The sequence below is a fragment of the Falco rusticolus genome, chromosome 3, assembly GCF_015220075.1.
Source record: "Falco rusticolus isolate bFalRus1 chromosome 3, bFalRus1.pri, whole genome shotgun sequence".
NCBI lineage: Eukaryota > Metazoa > Chordata > Aves > Falconiformes > Falconidae > Falco > Falco rusticolus.
The window spans coordinates 1,189,572-1,208,943 of NC_051189.1; the positions used below are offsets into that span (position 1 = coordinate 1,189,572).

General features: G+C 40.9%; 1 protein-coding gene across 3 annotated transcripts in view; it reads right to left on the reverse strand.

Annotated features, from left to right (window-relative positions):
- The window catches only part of ZFAT (zinc finger and AT-hook domain containing), a 129,672-nt gene that overhangs the window by 79,446 nt on the left and 30,854 nt on the right, over positions 1-19,372 (reverse strand). The window contains exons 1-2 of one of the 3 annotated variants that reach the window (XM_037382320.1): positions 16,997-17,440; positions 2,923-3,093 (exon numbers count right to left, since the gene is read on the reverse strand). In XM_037382320.1, coding sequence (XP_037238217.1) covers positions 2,923-3,093; positions 16,997-17,015 — 190 coding nt within the window. In that variant the 5' untranslated portion in view covers positions 17,016-17,440. Of the gene's footprint in view, positions 1-2,922; positions 3,094-16,308; positions 16,671-16,996; positions 17,441-19,372 lie in introns of those variants that run through there. The other 2 variants (XM_037382322.1, XM_037382321.1) reach the window with 2 other exon arrangements.

Sequence of the window (19,372 nt, forward strand, 5' to 3'; positions counted from 1 at the left end):
ACTCTTCCTCAAAAGTCAGTATAAAAAGCTTAAGATTTTTATTTCATCAATTACAACGGTATATGGCTGTATTCAGAATCTTTTACACAAGGTGTCATACAAATACATGCAAATAAATCTCATCCGCAGCTTTATTTTGTTACTGTTACATGTATATATCATGGCACCTAGGAACACCTCTTACCCTGCAAGCATGAATGCATGCTCTAGTTGCATCCTATGTTCAAGTTAAGGATAAGGCTGATGCATGTACCACAGTTTTAAAGTGACCTTAATTAATTAAACATCTTGGAAAAAAATTATGATACTCAGACTGTAACTCTTCAAGGTTTTAGAATCAATAGAGCATGTATCCTGTAATGCATACACAGCCTAAAACAAAGAACGATCCATCAGGGAACAGTATTATGAATAGATGAAGCTAGAGCCATTGATGCTGTCCCTCAAATAATTTCCAATCTGACTAATTAGAAGCAGAAAAAAGTAGAGTTTTGACAAGCACTTTGAAGGAGATGGAAATCAGTGTGAAAAGTTATGAAAGGAAACCCTATGTGACAGTGGAGTGACTACAGTTAATCAGTAAATACCTATCATTTCCCAAAGATGTCACACTTTAGCACTGGACAAAATGTGACCTACACATAATTTGTGTAACAGCAACATCTGCCTGGTACCCTTGGTTCCACTTGATAAAAAATTTCTAACATCACCCTACCAAAATGATAAAGACAAATCAATTCTAAATCGCTCATGACCTAACTACGGGAAAGTGGCATGACTAAAAAAAATTCAGCAGAGAGCACTGCCAATAAAATAACATTAGAGTAATAAACGCATATTACTTGCCTAGCTCTTTGCTTGTTCACAGTACTTATAAAATCATTAATTTATTACTCAGGCAGAACAAAGAGCTCCATTAACAACTCGGCATTCAGTTGTCTATACCAGCTCTGGAGTAGCTACAGTGTTTACCAATACTTGGAAGGGGCACTGTGCTTTCAAAGGACAAAGAGATGTTCATCTGTCAGTCAATGAATACTAAAAGGAAGCTGTGATTTCTAAGACTGTCATTCATCAACCACTTCTTTTAGTGACAATACTGAATTACTGCAAAGGGTCCACTGAGAAAAAATTGTATATTATAAACTTCTAAAGTTTCATCAGCTGCAGATTCCATAACAGGAGGGGAAAAACTGAAGCCTTGAAAGAACTCTCCAAATTCCTATATTCAGCTGTGAAATACCTTATTTTTTTAAACAGAACACAGCAAATAATTGAATAGGACTTCAAAACAGACAACCCTCTTCTCCGATCAATCTGTGTGATGGGAAACAAAAAATATTAAACTATGTCTAGAATACGAGTTGAAATCTATGTGGCAGTAATTTACCTTGACATTCTGACTGTCAGCAGATGGCAAAGAGTTGGGCTACGTACTCTGAAAAAGGTGGCACCATATGATCATATCAGAAGATGAAAAGTATTCACCAAGAATAATGAAAAACGTAACTTATGAATATGTCATTTAATATATTAATGATATACTTTACATTAGATTTGCAAAGTTATTTTCTTAAAAGATGCATATGTCTGATTTCTGTTGCTTCAGATCATAACAGTAATTACATACTATTTTCATAAACGTTCAATATATGCTTCACAACAAACAATACAGAAAGTGCAGATAGTCCCTGACACAAATGCAAAAAGTTTACAGAAGAGCCTTTTTACTAGAAGGATAAGGACATGCTATGAAGTACTACTCTCACTGTACTCAGAAATACAGTTTAGTGAAGGGATAACAGGAAACCAAGAGTTAAGACAGGAAGATGTATGCTGCATGCTTAAGAATATTCATTTTGTACAATTAAAATAAAAATCCAAGGGCATTTTGAAACTTGATGTAGATCTGGCATTTATTCATCTTCTTCTGATGAGCTGTTAATTTTAGGCATTGTGTGAAATAATAATCTGGTGCAATTTTTCCACAGCAACTGTCTGAAGAGATAGCAGCTATAGCTGAATACTATACGGCCATTATTAGAAACGTCTTCTTATGTTGATTAAGTTAACATAACTACCAAATTACTGCTGGTAAACAAATGAAGAAATATCACATGCATATGTTAATGATAAAAAATATTTTAAGTATGATATTAGAGTATTTTTTATTCATAAGCACATAGTTTTAAAAATCCAGAAACCATAACAACTGGAAAATCCTAGTAGCTGTTTTAAGGAAGAGTTTGCCAACAATATAAATCCACTGCTCAGTAAGGGTCTAAAAGAAGATATAATTATGAAGTCTAAATTATTTTCAACCCACTGCTAATATTACAAGGGATTGCAATTATAATAATTTAAAATTAGAATTAATGTAGCTTCTTCCACTACAGAGTAAAACTGTTCTATGTAATTAATTCGACCTCTGACTACAAGAGTACTTTATTTACCAGTGCCAATATCAAAGCGCAGTTCTAAATTATGAATTGTGCACTTCCTTTTTGGATTAGAACTACTAATATTATCCACATCACGACAAACAAGTTAGACAATTCAAAAAGCACACCACCATTCCTAAGACTCAAGACGCATCCTCATCCATGGTGTCCTGGTTGCTTTCCACAATCTTCACACTGCTGCTACACTGCTCAAATTAAAGCTGGAAGAAGAAGACTTTGCTATACTTGACATTTAAAATTAATGGACCAATGTCATCACCCCCTGTCACATGCTGAGTTTATCCACGTCTGTCCTCCAATCTATTCTGCACTGAATGAAATTCAGTGTGGCAGTTGTACAGCGAACTTCATACAAACAAAATTGTTCTATACACACTGCAGAATCACCATACCACAGGTTTGTTTCATTAAAACACTAAACAACTTTGAAAATTACATTCCATTCAATTTATGAATTTACCTTCTCCATCTTTGTTTATGTTTGTGGGTACTGTTAGAGGTTGGAGCGGAATAATGATGTCATCCACACTGGTCCCTTCTTCTGTATGCTTCTCAGAGACATGAGACAATAGCTCGGCTTGATTTGGTGAAAATAAGTTACAAAGCTTACACATGAAGATGGAACTGATCCCTGAAAAATAAGTTTAAAAATGAGGAGTTAATATTTCCAAATTGAAGTTGGTTTTTTATATGACCGCTAGTTACTGAGATTTTGGTTCAGCTAACACAGTAACTATCAGCTAACTTAATACACTTAGCAGAGAGTGATGAGCTGAAACAAAGAATATTACACCATTAAATGAAGACATTCATAATAAATCCCAAAATGCATTAATTAACAAAACTGTTAAAACTCCTACCCATATCCTCACAGGGCAAAAAATTTCTTCTAGCTCAAATCTTAAAAATTTCCTAACAAGACCCAAAAGGAAACTGGATAGATTAAGACCTTTTTTCCCCTTCCAGCATCAGACAATGTTACAATTTCATATTTTTTCAAATATATGGTAAAATTATGTAAGACATAAGTCACTGTCTGGGTTTGTTGTGTATCTTATCGGTATAAATGCAAAACATTTTATTCTTTACAAAGCAGCTCTGAAATACAGCTGGGCTCCAAATCCTAATTTATGTTCATGGACCCCACTGTTTTTTCCTACAGGTACTTAACCTTCCTACTTAAACTCACCTAAGCAAGTCTAATTGTCTGATTATTTGTGTAGTGCTGGAAACAACAGAATGAAGGAAAAATAAAATACCATAAAAGAGAAAAAGAAACTTTTCCTTCATTATTGTAACACTTGTCAGAAAATAAATACATTTTATAAAATTTATAAAATTTATTTATAAAAAAAGTATGCTTTATTGTGTCATTTTTGCTGTAGCACATTACCATGAGCATACACTGTGAGTTTAAAATGTTAAGTGCATGGTTTCAGGGCTCATTATCCTTAGATGCGGCTCTGCCACTAATGAAAAGAGTGTGGAGGAAGGTCAAAATATCTGTAGTGCTGTAAACCGAAAAATACTGCATCACATGACAACCCCAGCTATGCAGTCACATCATCTGCCTTTCTCCTTCTGGCCATTCACTTCAGAGCTGTACAAACACAAAGCTTTTTCTTCTTTTATCTCAATATTTAAAAAAAAAAATCAGGCCTCAGCTTGACCCATCTACATGGAGAAAAATGAGCAGGGATAGGAGGAGAATTTAAGGAGGGGAAAAAGTTTTGCTGTCAAAACAAAACACATCATATTGGTCTCAGAGGAAATATTGACATCCAACATTATCAAAAACATCTAGCATTTCATATGCTTTGACATACAAGTTCTAGGAAAAATGCCTGTTGGTTCAAAAAAACTCCCAACAAATTAAAAACCTTCAAAGCAGCAGCAAGGAAGAATTTCAGTAAAATTTTCCTTGGTCAATGTTTTAAACAGAAATTTTACAGAACCTTTTAGACAAAACTTCATGTTTTGTTTTGGCTTTTTAAATTTACATGTACTAGAGGTGTGATGTGAAAGCAAAGCCACAGGAGAGTAAATAATAATGAAGAAGGGTTAATACAAACATAATAATTCAGAAAAACCCAGCTAAAAAAAACACCTCATGAGCTTCTAGCAGAGAGTTAGTTCAGAGGACTTTGTTTGCTTTCTAAAAGTGCCTTCATTTGCTTTAATGGTTTGATTTTTCAGCAGTCACTGCTCCCTTCAGTGTCCAACGAAACCTAACAGCAACCAGGAACCAATTTGAACAGCACGCTTGTTCTTCAGATACCCATATAAACTCCTGGCCCAGAGATTGGTTTAGATTGCCTCTCTCCCTCTGCCTGCCTAAAGAAAATTATAGGACATACACTCACTGAAATCAAACTGGAACAACTAAAGCTATTTGAGGTACAAATCAAAACACAGATTACCAGATAAGTACAGAAATAAAGTGATATTTTGTGAACTTTGGGATGAATCTGGGAGAAAGAGAATAGAGAAGCTGTATTTTGGAACCCGTTTTCAAAACCATCCCAAGCAAAGACCACTACCCCTACTCAACAACATTCCCCTCCCTTCATGACACTAATCATACAGTTAAACCCACTCAAGAAAAATCCATCTTTAAGGTGCTCTGAATGTTAAGAACAGCAGAGCTGGCTCTCTTTTAGTTATTTGCACCTGAAACTATAACAAAAGCATCCTCATCTTCGGAAATAATACAACTATCTCAAAACTAAATGGCAGCGTATGCCTTTATCTCTTTTAAAACATCTCTGAAAAACAAATACAGTTCCTGTTGTTTGAAATATACTCTACATTTCACACACAAGCACCTATATAAAATGTATAATATGCTCAGTGTGTTCTTAGAATCTTGGTAGGACTTCTTCTCAGGTGTTTTGCTGTCTTGGGCACACACACATTTCTATTTTGGTTGCAGTATGTTTATAATGGAAATGTTCTTTTGGATCAGTTTCTTTGAACTAGTTCTGCTCTAGTGAGCATTACTCTTTCATAACCAAAAAAAAAAAAAAAAAAGCGAATGAAGCCTGTTATTGACCCAGTGGATGACAACTGTAAATGTAAATGTATATTTAAGATGCACACTACAAACCCTATGAGTATTTACCTAGAGGTTTAACTAACACTGAAATTCTATGATTTAGCTGACATTTCTGTTTTGAGGTTTTCATTGCCTCCGTTCCTGCTTCCTGGCCTGCTAGTCGTTTTTCCTTCAGGTTCACTGCTTTGTGTCTCCTCCTTCAACAGCTGTAACCAGAACTCACACACTATTTTATCTCTCACTCCTTCCAGTAATGCCTTGGAGATGGGCACAAGAGCAAGAAGAATCCCCAAAAGTCTCTGTGGTTGTTTAAAGTGCCTGATTACACAAGGCTTCAAACAGAAGTAAAGCTGGAACAAACCCAGAAGTGAGCAGACCAGCTGGCAGAGAACAGTACGACTGTCAGAAAAGGTGCAGAAAGCATCAGGAGACTGTGCAGAAGATGCATGTGCTTTGCTCAGAGGTGAGACAGAAACAAAACTGATTAAAGAAATTATTTTTATTCTAGGAAGCATGACTGGAAAAGGAGGTCAGGTAGCAAGAGGATAAACCGTGCTGATCACATGCCTAAACAACTAGATGAGGAGTAAGCAAACAGTAATTGATTAACCAGTTGCTAATTAGGTGGTGTAGCAATAGAGCAATGAATTATAGTCAATTAACTGTAAAAATCAAATAAGCAATAAGTTAATTAGCTATGCAGGGAATCAATGATTAATTAGTGAATAATTAATTATGTAGGAAATCAACAGAGCAATTAATTAGACAGCAATTAAATATGCAGAGAAAGAAAGGAACAGTAATCAAGTATGCAGGTAAACAAACAACAGGAATTTCAGCCAAAACCATTTTGGAACATTCCGTTCACTAAACGTGCTTTGTGTTAATTCATTATCTTCAGTTTTGCCCATACAAACTGCACTAAGTGTACACTGAAATAAGTAATACCAGTTACTTTCCTCTTAAATGGAAAAGTGGAAAATTAAGCTGTAAGTGAAGCCTTTTTTTTTTTAATTCTTCCACAGACCTCAACATATTTCATAATTAGTATTTTTTTTCTTTACACTGAGCATGTATATAGTAAAAGAAAATTAACAAATGCCTTACTTAAAAAATAGCAAGTTGCAGACTAGGAAACAGGTTCCCTTATTCCCAATCCCCTTCACAAAGCATAAAACAGTATCTGTGCTGTTTTGCTTTAAAGTTGGAGTGAGGAGGAAAGAAGGGGGAGAAAGAAGCCCTTATCTTAGAAAAATCACCGAAATGAACAGTATTTAAGGGATTCAGCTAATATATTATTGTCATATATTCTTTTGAACATTGTATGACAAAACCTAGTCCAGAGTTCATTTTAACTAATCACAAACTTTCATTTTGCATAAAAAGTAGGCTGGGGTTAGGTACAGCTTATTTTTAAATAAGGATTTTCACAAGAAATGCAGCACAAGGGAACAAATCTGTATTCATATGCCATAAATCATTCTAATGTATCCAAAGTGTTTCTATCACTCTCTCCAATGCAGACCACAAACTTCTGTAACAGCTTTAGAAGTTCTGCAACTGTTAAAAGGAACTAGAACTCTGTAGTTAAATACAAAAATAAAAAAAAAACACCCACACCAGATATCTATTGGCCAGTGGAATAACAAAGGTGATCGTACACATGCTTATGCACCTGGTCAGCCTTCCTAAAATACACAGCAATAAAGTTCAGTGTATGAGTAACTACTTATTTCCTTCTAAACTTACAACAGAGCTGAAACAGACCTTGCTGCCTCATCACCATCAAATCCTTCAACAAGAACTTTCTCCAATTAAAAATCTTATACATCATTCTTAGACTAGAACACTGTTGGGTTTTTTCTTTTTTTTTTTTTAATGACAATTAGGTATTTGTGATTGTATTAGAGACCATTAGTAATGCTGATGGTGAAAGTGAAAAAAATAAAGTGTATTAAATCTAAAAGACTTCCATCTTCAGCATACCGGATACTATCTTTATTCTCAGTTTAATAACTCCTTTATCTCTCAAGTTATATGTTTCCAGTTTACCCCTCCCCCACTTCCTATCATGCGTTTTTAACCTTCCCCCTTCTGCCTCTTGTATCTCTTAGGCCATGCTCTCTAAGAGACTTTTTTTCTGTCTTCTTGTTCCTTACTACCCACTTCCAAGCTTTCAATGTAACTACTCATGTTAACTTGTACTTCTGCTTCCAACCTCCTTTCTTCTTGCAGCTACAAGAACTTTGCCCCTCTCTGCTGAGGCCTGGTTGGAATCCAACAGTACCCATTCTTAGCTTAAAATCTTCAAGGTAAACATAGCTTCCAGGTTTCACAAGAGGTAGACAGGTCAGATCTAAGCTATCACAGTCTTCATTGGGCATATTATACTGTACAGCTACTAGACATCTGCCTCACTGAATCCTGCCAGAAGATTCAGGTATTCTTAAGCCAGGTTAAATAAGAAACTGTATCTTTATTTCCAGGGTTAACACCCAGTTACACCACAGAGAAAACCAGGTACCTACTCCAACGGTCCTTCTTCTGGTAATGAAACAATTTAAACTACTGCTTTGCCATTTTCTACACCAGCAAATCAGCAAGAGGATCTCCAGGTACTTAACCACTGATGTGGTTCCTCACATGGTCGATCCTGAACTTCCTTTGCTTCTATCTTCATCTACAAGCACATCATGGTTTACAAAGAAAGGACTTATGGTGGTATTAAGTTTCTTTATGGAACCGGCTGGAATTATTAGAAACATAAACACGTCTTCAGCTCAGAGTCACATCATTGGGTCTATTCTCCTTCTCCTACTTCCATGACACTGGCTCCTTCTCCAGTGTCTGGCTGCATTTCCAATTTGTTGTGGGTCACTTAACTCCCCGCTCCAGTCCACAGGCAGCTCAGTAAGAGCTAATGGGGCAGTGCAGCAGGGAGCACAGGCGGCCCTGACACTCAGTCACTTCACCTGATGTGCAGGTCCACAGGACCGCTTACTCTTCACCACTCAGATTTTCCAACTCTGTAGTAAGTCATGTCATAGCATGCAACGCCTGTCGTAAATTCTATTATTAGGTGAAAGCCCTTAAAAATAAATGGACGAATGTCCTTCTTCTGTTATGCATCCAACGGTACAGCCAGGAAACTGGATGTAGTGAGCCAAGAATGAGATAAGAAACATCAACTTCTTAAAAAAAAGGCTTCAGTCTTTTTTTTATCATTTGTAAGGGTATGCTGAAGGTGCCACTCTGCATCATTAAGACTATCTAATCAAGGAACTTTTCAATGCGAAAGAGTACAATAAGTTAATGGGATAAACGATGAACAAGAATACACTGACACACAAACCTGGCAGATGAGATAACAGACTATGCCAAGGAACAGAACCCTCAAGTTACTAACTGATGGGACACCAAGAAACTGCAGGCACAGCTTTGGAGAAGGCTACCTGGACTTTGTAACTGGTAAAAAAAGAGAAACAAGAAGATTTGGGGTAGTTGAGGAGCATCTGTGGGACTATGCGTACTTGGTTTACATGGCAAGGTTTTGGTAGCAGAGGGGAGGCTGCAGGGCTGGCTTTTGTGAGAAGACACCAGGAGCTGCCCCCATGTCAGACAGAGCCAGCTCCAACAGAGCCATTATTGCCCAAGCCTGAGTCCATCAGTGGCATTGATAGTGCCTCTGGGATAACGTATTTAAGAAAGGGTAAAAACCCATTGCACAACAGATGGGAGAGAGGAGTGAGAAAAACATGAGAGGAACAGCCCTGCAGAACCAAGACCTGAGAAGAAAGAGGGGCAGGAGCTGTTCCAGGTACTGGAGCAGAGATTCTCCGGCAGCCCATGGTGAAGCCCATGGTGAGGCAGGTTGTCCCCCTGCAGCCCATGGAGGTCTATGGTGGAGCAGATCCCCACCTGCAGCCCAAGGAGGGCCCCACACTGGAGTAAGTGGATGTGCCCTGAGGGAAGCTGCAACATGCAGAGAGGAACCCACGCAGGAGCAGGCTCCTGGCAGGAGCCATGGTCCATGGAGGGGAGGCACGCGAACAGGTTTTCTGGCAGGACCTGTGGCCCCATGGGGGACCCACGCTGTGGAGCAGCCCATTCATGAAAGACCATACCCTGTGGAAAGGACCCACTGGAACAGTTTGTGAAGAACTGTCTCCCATGGGAGGGACCCCATGCTGGAGTAGGGGAAGAGCGTGAGACGGAAGGAGCAGCAGAGTCAAAGTGTTACGAGCTGACCACAACCCCCATTCACCATCTCTACCTCCAGCCACTGGGATGGGACCACTATGTGTCTAAACCTCCCCTGGGGCAACTTGGGTCCATTTTCTCTTGTCCCGTTGGCTGTTACCTGGGAGAAGAGACCGAACCCCACCTGCCTACAGCCCCCTGTCAGGTAGCTGTAAGGAACAATAAGGTCCCTCCTGAGCCTCCTTTTCTCCAGGCTGAACAACCCCAGTTCCCTTAGCTTCTCCTCAGGAGACTTGTGCTCCAGACCCTGCACCAGCTCCATCGACCTTTTCTTGCACATGCTCCAGCATCTGTATGTCCTTCTTGAAGTAAGGAGCCCAAAACTGAATGTGAACACAGGATTCGAGGTGTGGCCTCACCAGTGCCAAGTACAGGGGGACATTTACTGCCCCAGTCCTGCTGGCCACACTGTCTCTGATACAGGCCAGGATGCCATTGGCCTCCTTGGCCACCTGGGCACACTGCTGGCTCATGTTCAGCCAGATGTCAGCCAATACCCCCAAGTTCCTTTCCCCTCAGGCAGCTTTCCAGCCACTCTGCCCCAAGCCTGCAGCGCTGTGTGGGGTTGGTGTGACCCAAGTGCAGGACCCGGCACTGAGCCTTGTTGAACCTCATACAACTGGCCTTGGCCCATCAGTCCAGCCTGTCCAGATCCCTCTGCAGAGCCTTCCTATCCTCAAGCAGATCAACACTCCCACACAACTTGGTGCCATCTCCGGACTTATAAGGGTGCACTCACTCCCGTCATCCAGATCATTGATCAGACAAACAGGACTGGCCCCAGTACTGAGCCCTGGGGCACACCACTTGTGACCGGCCACCAGCTGGATGTAACTCCATCCACCACCCCTCTTTGGGCTTGGCCATCCAGCCAGGTTTTAACCCAGCACAGAGCACACCCATCCGAGCCATGAGCTGCCAGTGTCTCCAGGAGATGCTGTGGGAGATGGCGTCAAAGGCTTTACTGAGGTCCAGATAGACAACATCCACAGCCTTTCCCTCATCCAGGAAGTGGGTCACCTTGTCATAGGAGGAGATCAGGTTTGTCAAGAAGGACTTGCCTTTCATAAACTCACGCTGGCTGGGCCTGAAACCCTGGCTGTCCTGCACATGCAGGTATGAGAATAACTGAGAAAACACCAGGGTTTCTGTTCAAACCTCAAGTGCCATAAGAAGTGGCCACAATTCTTCCAATACAACTTTTGTTTTTATTAAAGAATGCTTCATACACAAATGCTGAGCATGTAAGATATTCAAGTGTTTAAGAACAATTAACAACACTTTTCCTTTATAGCTTCTTTAGGTAACAGTATGGAAATTGTGAAATAATATGAAAGCAACAGGTAAAAAGCCAACGATTTGTGTTTAATACAAGCAACATTATTTCTCAGCAAAAAAATGGTTTGAACTGAACATAAAAGAATAGGCAGACACAGTACATATTGTACACATACATATGATATCCTATACTAATCTCAAATACATTAAAAGCATTATTCTTAGACATCAGATCTTATTCCTTTGTGCGTGTTAAGAGATTTTTTCATTTTAATGCTATTTCAAATATGTGAAATTTTCAAAAACATGTTATAATGCAGCTCTGATTTTTATTGCTTCACTGGAGGGACATTTTTTTTGTTGTTCGTTTTTTTACTTAAACTAAACTTTATTTAAAAAAGAAATCAAAATATTTTTCAAAATACTGTGAAACGTAAGATAACATGTTTTCAATACCTTCAAGTAATGAATACTATTTAATAATTTCAGTAAAATTTAAGTAACTGTCAGCTGCATTTTCTATGTTACAAAAAAGGATCACCAAATGAATGTAAGTTTTGGTAACATACACTTCAATCTCAGAAGGCTGTATTTAGCCAGATTTATTCCCTAAACCTCTTCCTTGACCTTAAATATTTTAGTTATCATTTTAATAAAGACATTGGTATAAACTAATTTTATTTCTCTTGTGTTTGATAGAGTAAAAAAATATAAGTAAACCAATACTTGTTTCCTGCCACTTTCTCTACTGTGGTTCATAAATAAAATTAATATGCAGGGTTATGGCATATCTCCAAATCAAAAGTATTATCCTCAGTAAGCATTAAGGAAAAAAGTATATAAAACGTGCCACTATTTGCTACTGCAAGAATGCCATGTTCAAAACTAACAAATTAACTGTACTAAAAGCAACAGGTGAGAGACAAGAGAACACTGTTTTAGGGCTTTCTTTATCTGAATTTGAACTATTCTGAACAGTAAGCAACTACTTTTTTAATTCACCAGCATAGGAGGACTACTGAGACAAAACGCGCAATACAGAACACATTCAATCAAAGAAAAGGAGTGCTTGACATTGTCTTTTCTCACTTTTAGGTGCTAAATAAAATCAGGACAATTTAATTATCATCAGTTAAATGCCACAAACAGCTTTTTTTTTATTTTAACATTAAGAAAGTAAGTTATGGTAATGTTGATATAGGATGCATTCCTGCAAAAACTGAACGATGATACTAAAATCAATACAGCTTAATCCAGTTTTATGAAAAACCTAATCATGTACATTCAACATTTTTTCTAACAAGGCCACAAGTTTAGTTTACAAGGTAAACTACATCTATAGACGCTCTCAGATATTACAGGGAGGTACACAGTATATAAGACTAAATTTCACTTAAGTCTGTAAATGTCTCCGATTAAGAAATAAACTGCATTTCATGCATGACAGTGCTGTTGTGAGCACTGTATATACCTGCTGTTGTATATACCTAATGGCACGTTACGACTTGAGAAAAAATATAGAGGAGCACCGAGCTTCTTCATCTAACCCAAAATGTAAAAGATTATGAAGACATTTTTCAATTAAACACTGATGGGTAGATGACAAGTGCAAAAGGCCACAAAGATGAAGTTGATTCACCTTTCAGCGGTAAGATCATGAAGCTTATTTTCACATGAAAGATGACATAGAAGTTAAAACTTAACCGGAAACAACAAAAAACAGTCGAAACAAATCATTCAGTTTGTTTTCCATTTCTTTGTAGTTGCTTTTAAAAAGCTAAATCTACTTACTACTACAATAATGCAAAAATCCTAACAAGGTGCCAAAATCAGAATGGCTAGCTGTAGACAAGGATTATTGACAGACACGCATTCAAACAAGTTTCTAGAAAATATTGCTGTAATGCCAGTGGGACACTACGACCTGAAAATACTGAGGACAGAAAGTAGGCTGTATTGTTTGTGAAGCAATGCCATCTGTTAGAAGCTGCTTAGGGCCAAATCTGATTAACAGTCTATTTTAACAAGTAACAGAATCCCTGCGGAATGAAATACTCACATTGTAGAGAAAAGCACAGCATTAGGACACATAAGCAACAGTCCGACCACAATGGTAAGAATGACTGTGACACATTGAAGGGGATAAAAGAGATTACAAAACCAGAAACAACAATATATTGTAGGCTTCAATTACCCTTATGCAGATTGGTTGAATGCCAGGATGGGACAGGATGCCAAAATTAAATGTTTAGACACCATTAATGACTGCTTCATGCACCAAGCAGTCGGGAAACCACATGATGAGAAACACTTCTTGACTTTATCAGAAGTAAAAAACAGAACCCCATTCAATGTGCCCTTAAGTGAGACGTAACCATGATTAATGTACTCAACAATCCTTTAAAAGAGTGATAAACAGCCAAATGTTTGTGTTTAACTTCAACAATGTGAACTATATGAAGATAAAAAGCATCTTAAAACAAAAAGCACAAAAAGGTCTAAAAAGGTTCCACGAAGAGTTAAATCCTTGAAAGCAGCATGAAGACTATTTAAAAGCATCATATTCAAGTACAGCTAAATAGCAGTGTAAGGAAGCTTTAGTAGAAGAAAGCATCTTTATATAAGTCAAACTTTTGCCAAACCAGGAAAACAAAAAAAGATTGTAAATTGCATTAAATGTAATGCAGTAAGGCAGGTCAGTAAGGATAATTTTATCAACTTGAAAAATAAAAAGCAGAATGCAGCAATTTTTTTTAAAACACCTCAACAGTAACAAGCCTGCCTGAGAGCCTGTGTTGTAAAAAGTAACCTGTGTGTGAAAGGACCCTTCAAAGAAAGTGAGACCATAGCAAAACAAACTTTTCCATTTGCTGTTGTTCTATAGGGGTTTGGAGGGGTTTTCTAGGAGAGATCTCTCAATTATGGCAAACATTTTAAAGACAGCCTCAAAATGAAGCTAAGAACTGCGCTACTCAAAACCTTACAGTTATAATAGACAATCCTATAAAACTGATGGTCCTATAACACATAGACCTATACAGAAAAGAAGATTACTGCTGCAAAAGTCCATACCGGGCTTATGTCTTTGGATACTGTTCCTCTAATATGAAAAAATAAAAAATGTAACAACAACAACAATAATAATAATAATATTTTAAAGTACAGAAATAAGAACAACAAGCAAGCAGCTTAGAAAATTAGCTGCTTTAAATTAGAATTTTTCTGCCTGGAAAGGATGGAACTGAGACATGAAGAAAAGGCAAAGCATAAAATGAGGAACTACAACATCATGTGTGTCATGGAGGCAATAATCAGCAAATGATCCCTCTGAAACTACTGTCTGCTCTTTTAGCTCATCTCTCCCTGCTGCTGCACTGGGAGGAGCAGAGAGTATGAAAGGAGGCAGTTCTGCATGTAACTGTTAGGGTGGGTACATGTTTGCTTGGTGTTAAAAATTCTTAGAAGGAAAGTCCTTCAAGAACTAGTAAGTGGAAAGATGCTAGTGGTGGCTCAGCCAGCCTGTAGAAGGAGAGAGTATTCTGGACAAGTATCACTGTGTGCTTGCCCGGTTCTTACGCTTCTCTATACAGACAGGCATCATGAGTCACTTTTGAGAGGTACGTGTCAGGCGTGCCACAAAATTAAGATCCAGATTATTGATACTTTCTTAGATTTTTTTTTTAAGTTGCAGTGTGACCAATACACAATGTAGACTTTAACACAGCTCAGTTACTCTAGCATTCATATACTGTAGTATTTCACCAGTATAACACAGTACCTCTGAAAATCTCCAAATATTTGACATAGAGACATCATTTTCTCCAATACAAAGGTAAAGAAACAGACTTAGTAAGACTAGAGTTCCACTTTTCAGTAGATCAATTTTAGAAGATTAACTTGAGTTATCGGAAGACTAAGCATCCAGGTTACAGCAAGTGGTTTCAGACTTAGTCTAAGATACCACCAGAGACCAGAACCTGCCTCATGCCACATGATGAAACAGCCACCCCAACAGGAAAAGGGCTCAAGGCTCTTATCTCTCTTCTTTGCCTGAAGCTGTCTTCACACCCTCACCTCAGATAACAAAACATACTGTATTTAATTAGTCTGTTACTAGATTTGTAAAAAAAAAAATTCGAAAAGGACTGAAGTTTAACTAATGAAGGCAAATAAAAGGGGTTTTTTTTTCTTTTATACACAACAGCTTTACAAATGCTCCTGGAAAAAGTTACATAAAGTTCTTCAAAAGAAGTTGATGAGCGCCTAGACACATTTCTGTTGGCTAGAATATACAAAATTCAGAACTGGAATACAAAGATTGTTTTGATAACTAGGAAATTAAACTATTTGCAGCAGTTTAGAATAACCAGTTTACCAAACATATAAACAAGGTAGTTTATCCATCCTTTAAAAAAAAAAAAAGCCTAAATAGATGTGCTTATAGTAAGACTTTTGTCATTTTTTACGTTCTAAGATCGCCCTCATGTGGTTCAATGCAACGCTGCTGAAGTTGCCGGTAAAATATACTGTCGTACAATACAGTAGCATCAGCCACCCTACCGGAGATAACGACAACACTGGGAACCTCTCAAATAAGCCCGAACTACATGATCAGCCACCGACTCCAGGATGCCCTGGCTGAAATTCTCCAACCCTGATTTTTGGAAGCACACGTAACAGAAATGCATCAGAGGTCAGACACAGTTCACCAGTTGCAGTACCAAACAGACTGGGCTCGTTGACAGTTCTAACCACCCTCAGAACATTTTTTGTTATTGGATAAATGTTATTAAATAAAATGTGCTTGAATAAATACGAATTTATTAATAACAGTAGTAGTGGTAAGAGAACTACCTTCTCATCTAAAGTTGGATCAGAAAATATAAAACAGTCCTGGAATGATTTTACAACAGCACTTAAATAACACAGCACCTGTTCGATATTCTGCTATTCAGGTACAAGTTAATTCTCCCGACAGGGCTCTTCTCCTTGGCATAAAATCCTGTTTGAGTTGCAAACTCACTGTCTGTAAGTACTGCACAGGACACCAGAAGTGACTTAGGATTTTAAAAATTGAAGTGTCATCTCAGGGAATGACAACCAAAAGCCATTTCGAGTACACAGTGTAATTAACTTGCATTAAACTATTACTACATCACGAACTTGTACTGCAAGGAGCGCACGGGGATTGTGAAATGCAGAAAGCAGGTAACAAAATCACCACGGCTATCACGCCTGCGTGATTTTACTTACACGTTTAATCCCCATGAAAAGTCAGGCCAATACAAGGCACGTACAGGCCGAGATGACAAGGCAGCGGAAGCCCCTGACTCCGGTACGTGCCGCCCGCCGCTCAGCTCTCAGGCTCCCCACCTAGAACCATTTACACCAGCTGCCAAAGGCAGGCGGCAGTGGGGGAAACGCCGCCGTGCGACTCGTTCCACACAAACCGCGGGCAGCCCGCCCGCCGCTCGTTCCCCTACGCGCTCCCGACCAGGAGCGACGGGGCAGGTGCCCCCGCCGGCGCCCCCTGACCGCGGAGGGACCCGCGGGGCCGCACGGCCTCGCCCGCCTCCTCTGCCAGCGACCCGCACGGGCACGGGGCGGCCCAGCGCCCTCCCCGCCCCCGCCCTGGGGCGCCCCCGGCCCAGGCCTCGGCCCGCCCCGGCAGGCGGCTCCACAGCCCCGGGGCTCCCGGCAGCCGCTGCCCCCCCGCCCCCGCCGTGCCGCCAGCGGTCGGGAGAGGACGGCTGGGGTAGGGGGAGCCGCCGGTGAGGGAACTACTTCTCGTGCGGACGGAACGTGACGAGAGACTCCCACCGGAACTACTTTCTCCCCCCACAGCCCCCGTCAGCGCCGGCCCTGCTGTAAGAGGATCCGTCCGCGCTCCCCCGCCCTCCCCGGCCCGCCGCTTCGGGCGGCCCCGCGCCGCCCCGCTCACCTGCAGCCGCAGCCTCCATAACCGCGGCGGGGAAGGGGCGGGGGCGGCGGGGGAGCTGACCGACAGCCAGGCGGCGCGGCCTGGTTTGAAAAGAAGGGGCGGGGGGGGAGAAGGGGAAAAACAAAAATCACTTCCGCGCCAGCCCGCCGGCCTCGCGTAGGCCTCCCCTTTTGGTAAAAAAAAATGTTATTTTAATCGGTGGGGCCGGTGGGGTGAGACTGGCCGGGCGGCGCGTTATGGCGAATCTGCCGCGTCCGACACGGCGGCGGCTTCCTCAGCGACGTCGCACAGAGAGCGCGAGGGCTGGGCGGGGGAGGGGGCGGGGCGCGAGGGCAGGGCGGGAGCGCGCGCCCCGCCCCGCGGCTGGGCCACCGCCCTCGGACGGCGCCTGCGCGGTGGCCTCAGGGCCGCCTCACGGGCCGCGGCGGGCCCGCCGCACGGCCAGCCTCAGCCGCACGGGCCTGCGGGCCCGGCGGGGACAGGGCTTAGGCAAGCGGGGGACTCCCCCGGGCACCGCCTAAGCCGCCGCCGGCCCGAGGCCGCGCCCCCCCCCCCCCCCCCCCTCCTCGCGGCCCGGAGCTGCCCCAGCCCCCTGAGGAGCGTGGGACCTGCCCAGTTCGCGCTGGCACAGCCTGGCGACAACCAGAGTCGCCTTAATTTATCACCAATGGTTACAAACGTGTGTCTTAATGAACCTAGTAGATCTGCATATTTACAGCAAGGTAATCGGACAAGCTTGGAAGAAAATAGTTTCCACCACGTTAATAAGTCCATAAACAATGACGATTTGCAGTTCAGGTGGATATTTAGCCTCATACCCAAGACCATGAGTTTTGCAAGTTAATTTTTGAGAACTGCTGCATTTGCCTTGGAGAGCAGTATACCAACATCTATCAACAGTCCGGTGCTCCCAAGTTATAGATTTGAGTATTGAATTATTTCTTCAGCTTTCCTTTTTTTTTTTTTTTTTTTTTTTTTTTTTAATAGGAACTTAAAAGGTGGGTACTTCCATGCCAGAGCACAACTAGTGCCACTGGAATACTCAAACACCCGCTTCTGCCTCATATTTTTCTTTTGTTTCTACACCAATAAACCACTGAATATCTCTTAAATCATCACAAGCATTGTATGTGTTCAATATTAATGAATTCAGTATTAAACTCCATAATGTCTGCTACTATAGTTAATTTCAGTACAAATGACTGTATAGGAATCTCATTATCCTTCCTAAACATTTTTTGTGTGTCATACTGTAGATGTAAACTTAAGTTTAAAGAGTAAAAACTGTGAAAACAAGAATTAATTTCAGTGTTAATTACAGTAATAAACCTAAATAATTTCCTGTTGTAAGGGGAATAATACATACATATTAACTGAGAAATAGCTTGTAGAAATATTTTTTAAACATCACTGCTTATATCTCATTGGGAGGAGTACAATGCAGCCACAGGCAGAAGGCCACAAACCCTATCTATGTATTTCTTAGTCCAACGAAACAATTTTTAATCTAGGAAGTATCTGTGTGATGATTCATGTCATAAATATTGACTGCGGAGCCCCAGACCAGATTCACCCCAGCTCTGGGACAGCCATCTCTGCCCCCACTCGGACAGTTTCTGACTATTTCTGCTGCGTTCCACTGTAACATTACCTGTGCAAGCACGGTGATCTTCCTGCTGGGCTAGAAACAGCCTCTCTACCCCCACCACATCTCAAAAAACGGTGGGGGCTAGTATCTGCAATTTTCCTTGCCCCGCCCCGCCCCCCATGCCTTTTCTGCTGGATGCTGAAATAACCAGGATCTTTAGCCTAACAGCCAGCCTCAGAGTTTTACCCAATGCTTTATTCTTGGTAGAATCTTTTGGCCTGGACAGAAAAATCCCTCACGTAGAAGGGCTCATTGAAGCAAATGCCCTTAGATCAGATATAAAAGACAGAGAACAAACTACAGCCTTGTAGCCAAAAGGAAGGTGGGTGCCTGTTACTTAACTCACCGGCACCTACAGAAAGCTGTCAAGAATCTAGCAGTGGTGGGAGTGCAGAGATGTCTTACAGAAATGTTGAGTTCATTGTGAATAGGAGCATGAGTGTTGGGAGCAGAGGGAGCTGGCAAAGGGCAGGTGCTCAGCAGGTGGTTGACACCGTGGCACTTCTGCACATAGCTCCTCAAGAGATCCAGACTGGGATTGCTTTCCCAGTCAGAGGGGTCACAGTGCCCAGGGAAGACTCCAGACAGTAGATCAGCTGTGTTGCCAGGGACTTGGGGTGGGGCAAGACGAATGCACCAAAGATGAAAGTTACTGTCAATTCCTAAACAGCACAGAAGACACAACCAAACACCAAGCCTGACAATCAAGGAACAAGCAGGAAACATGA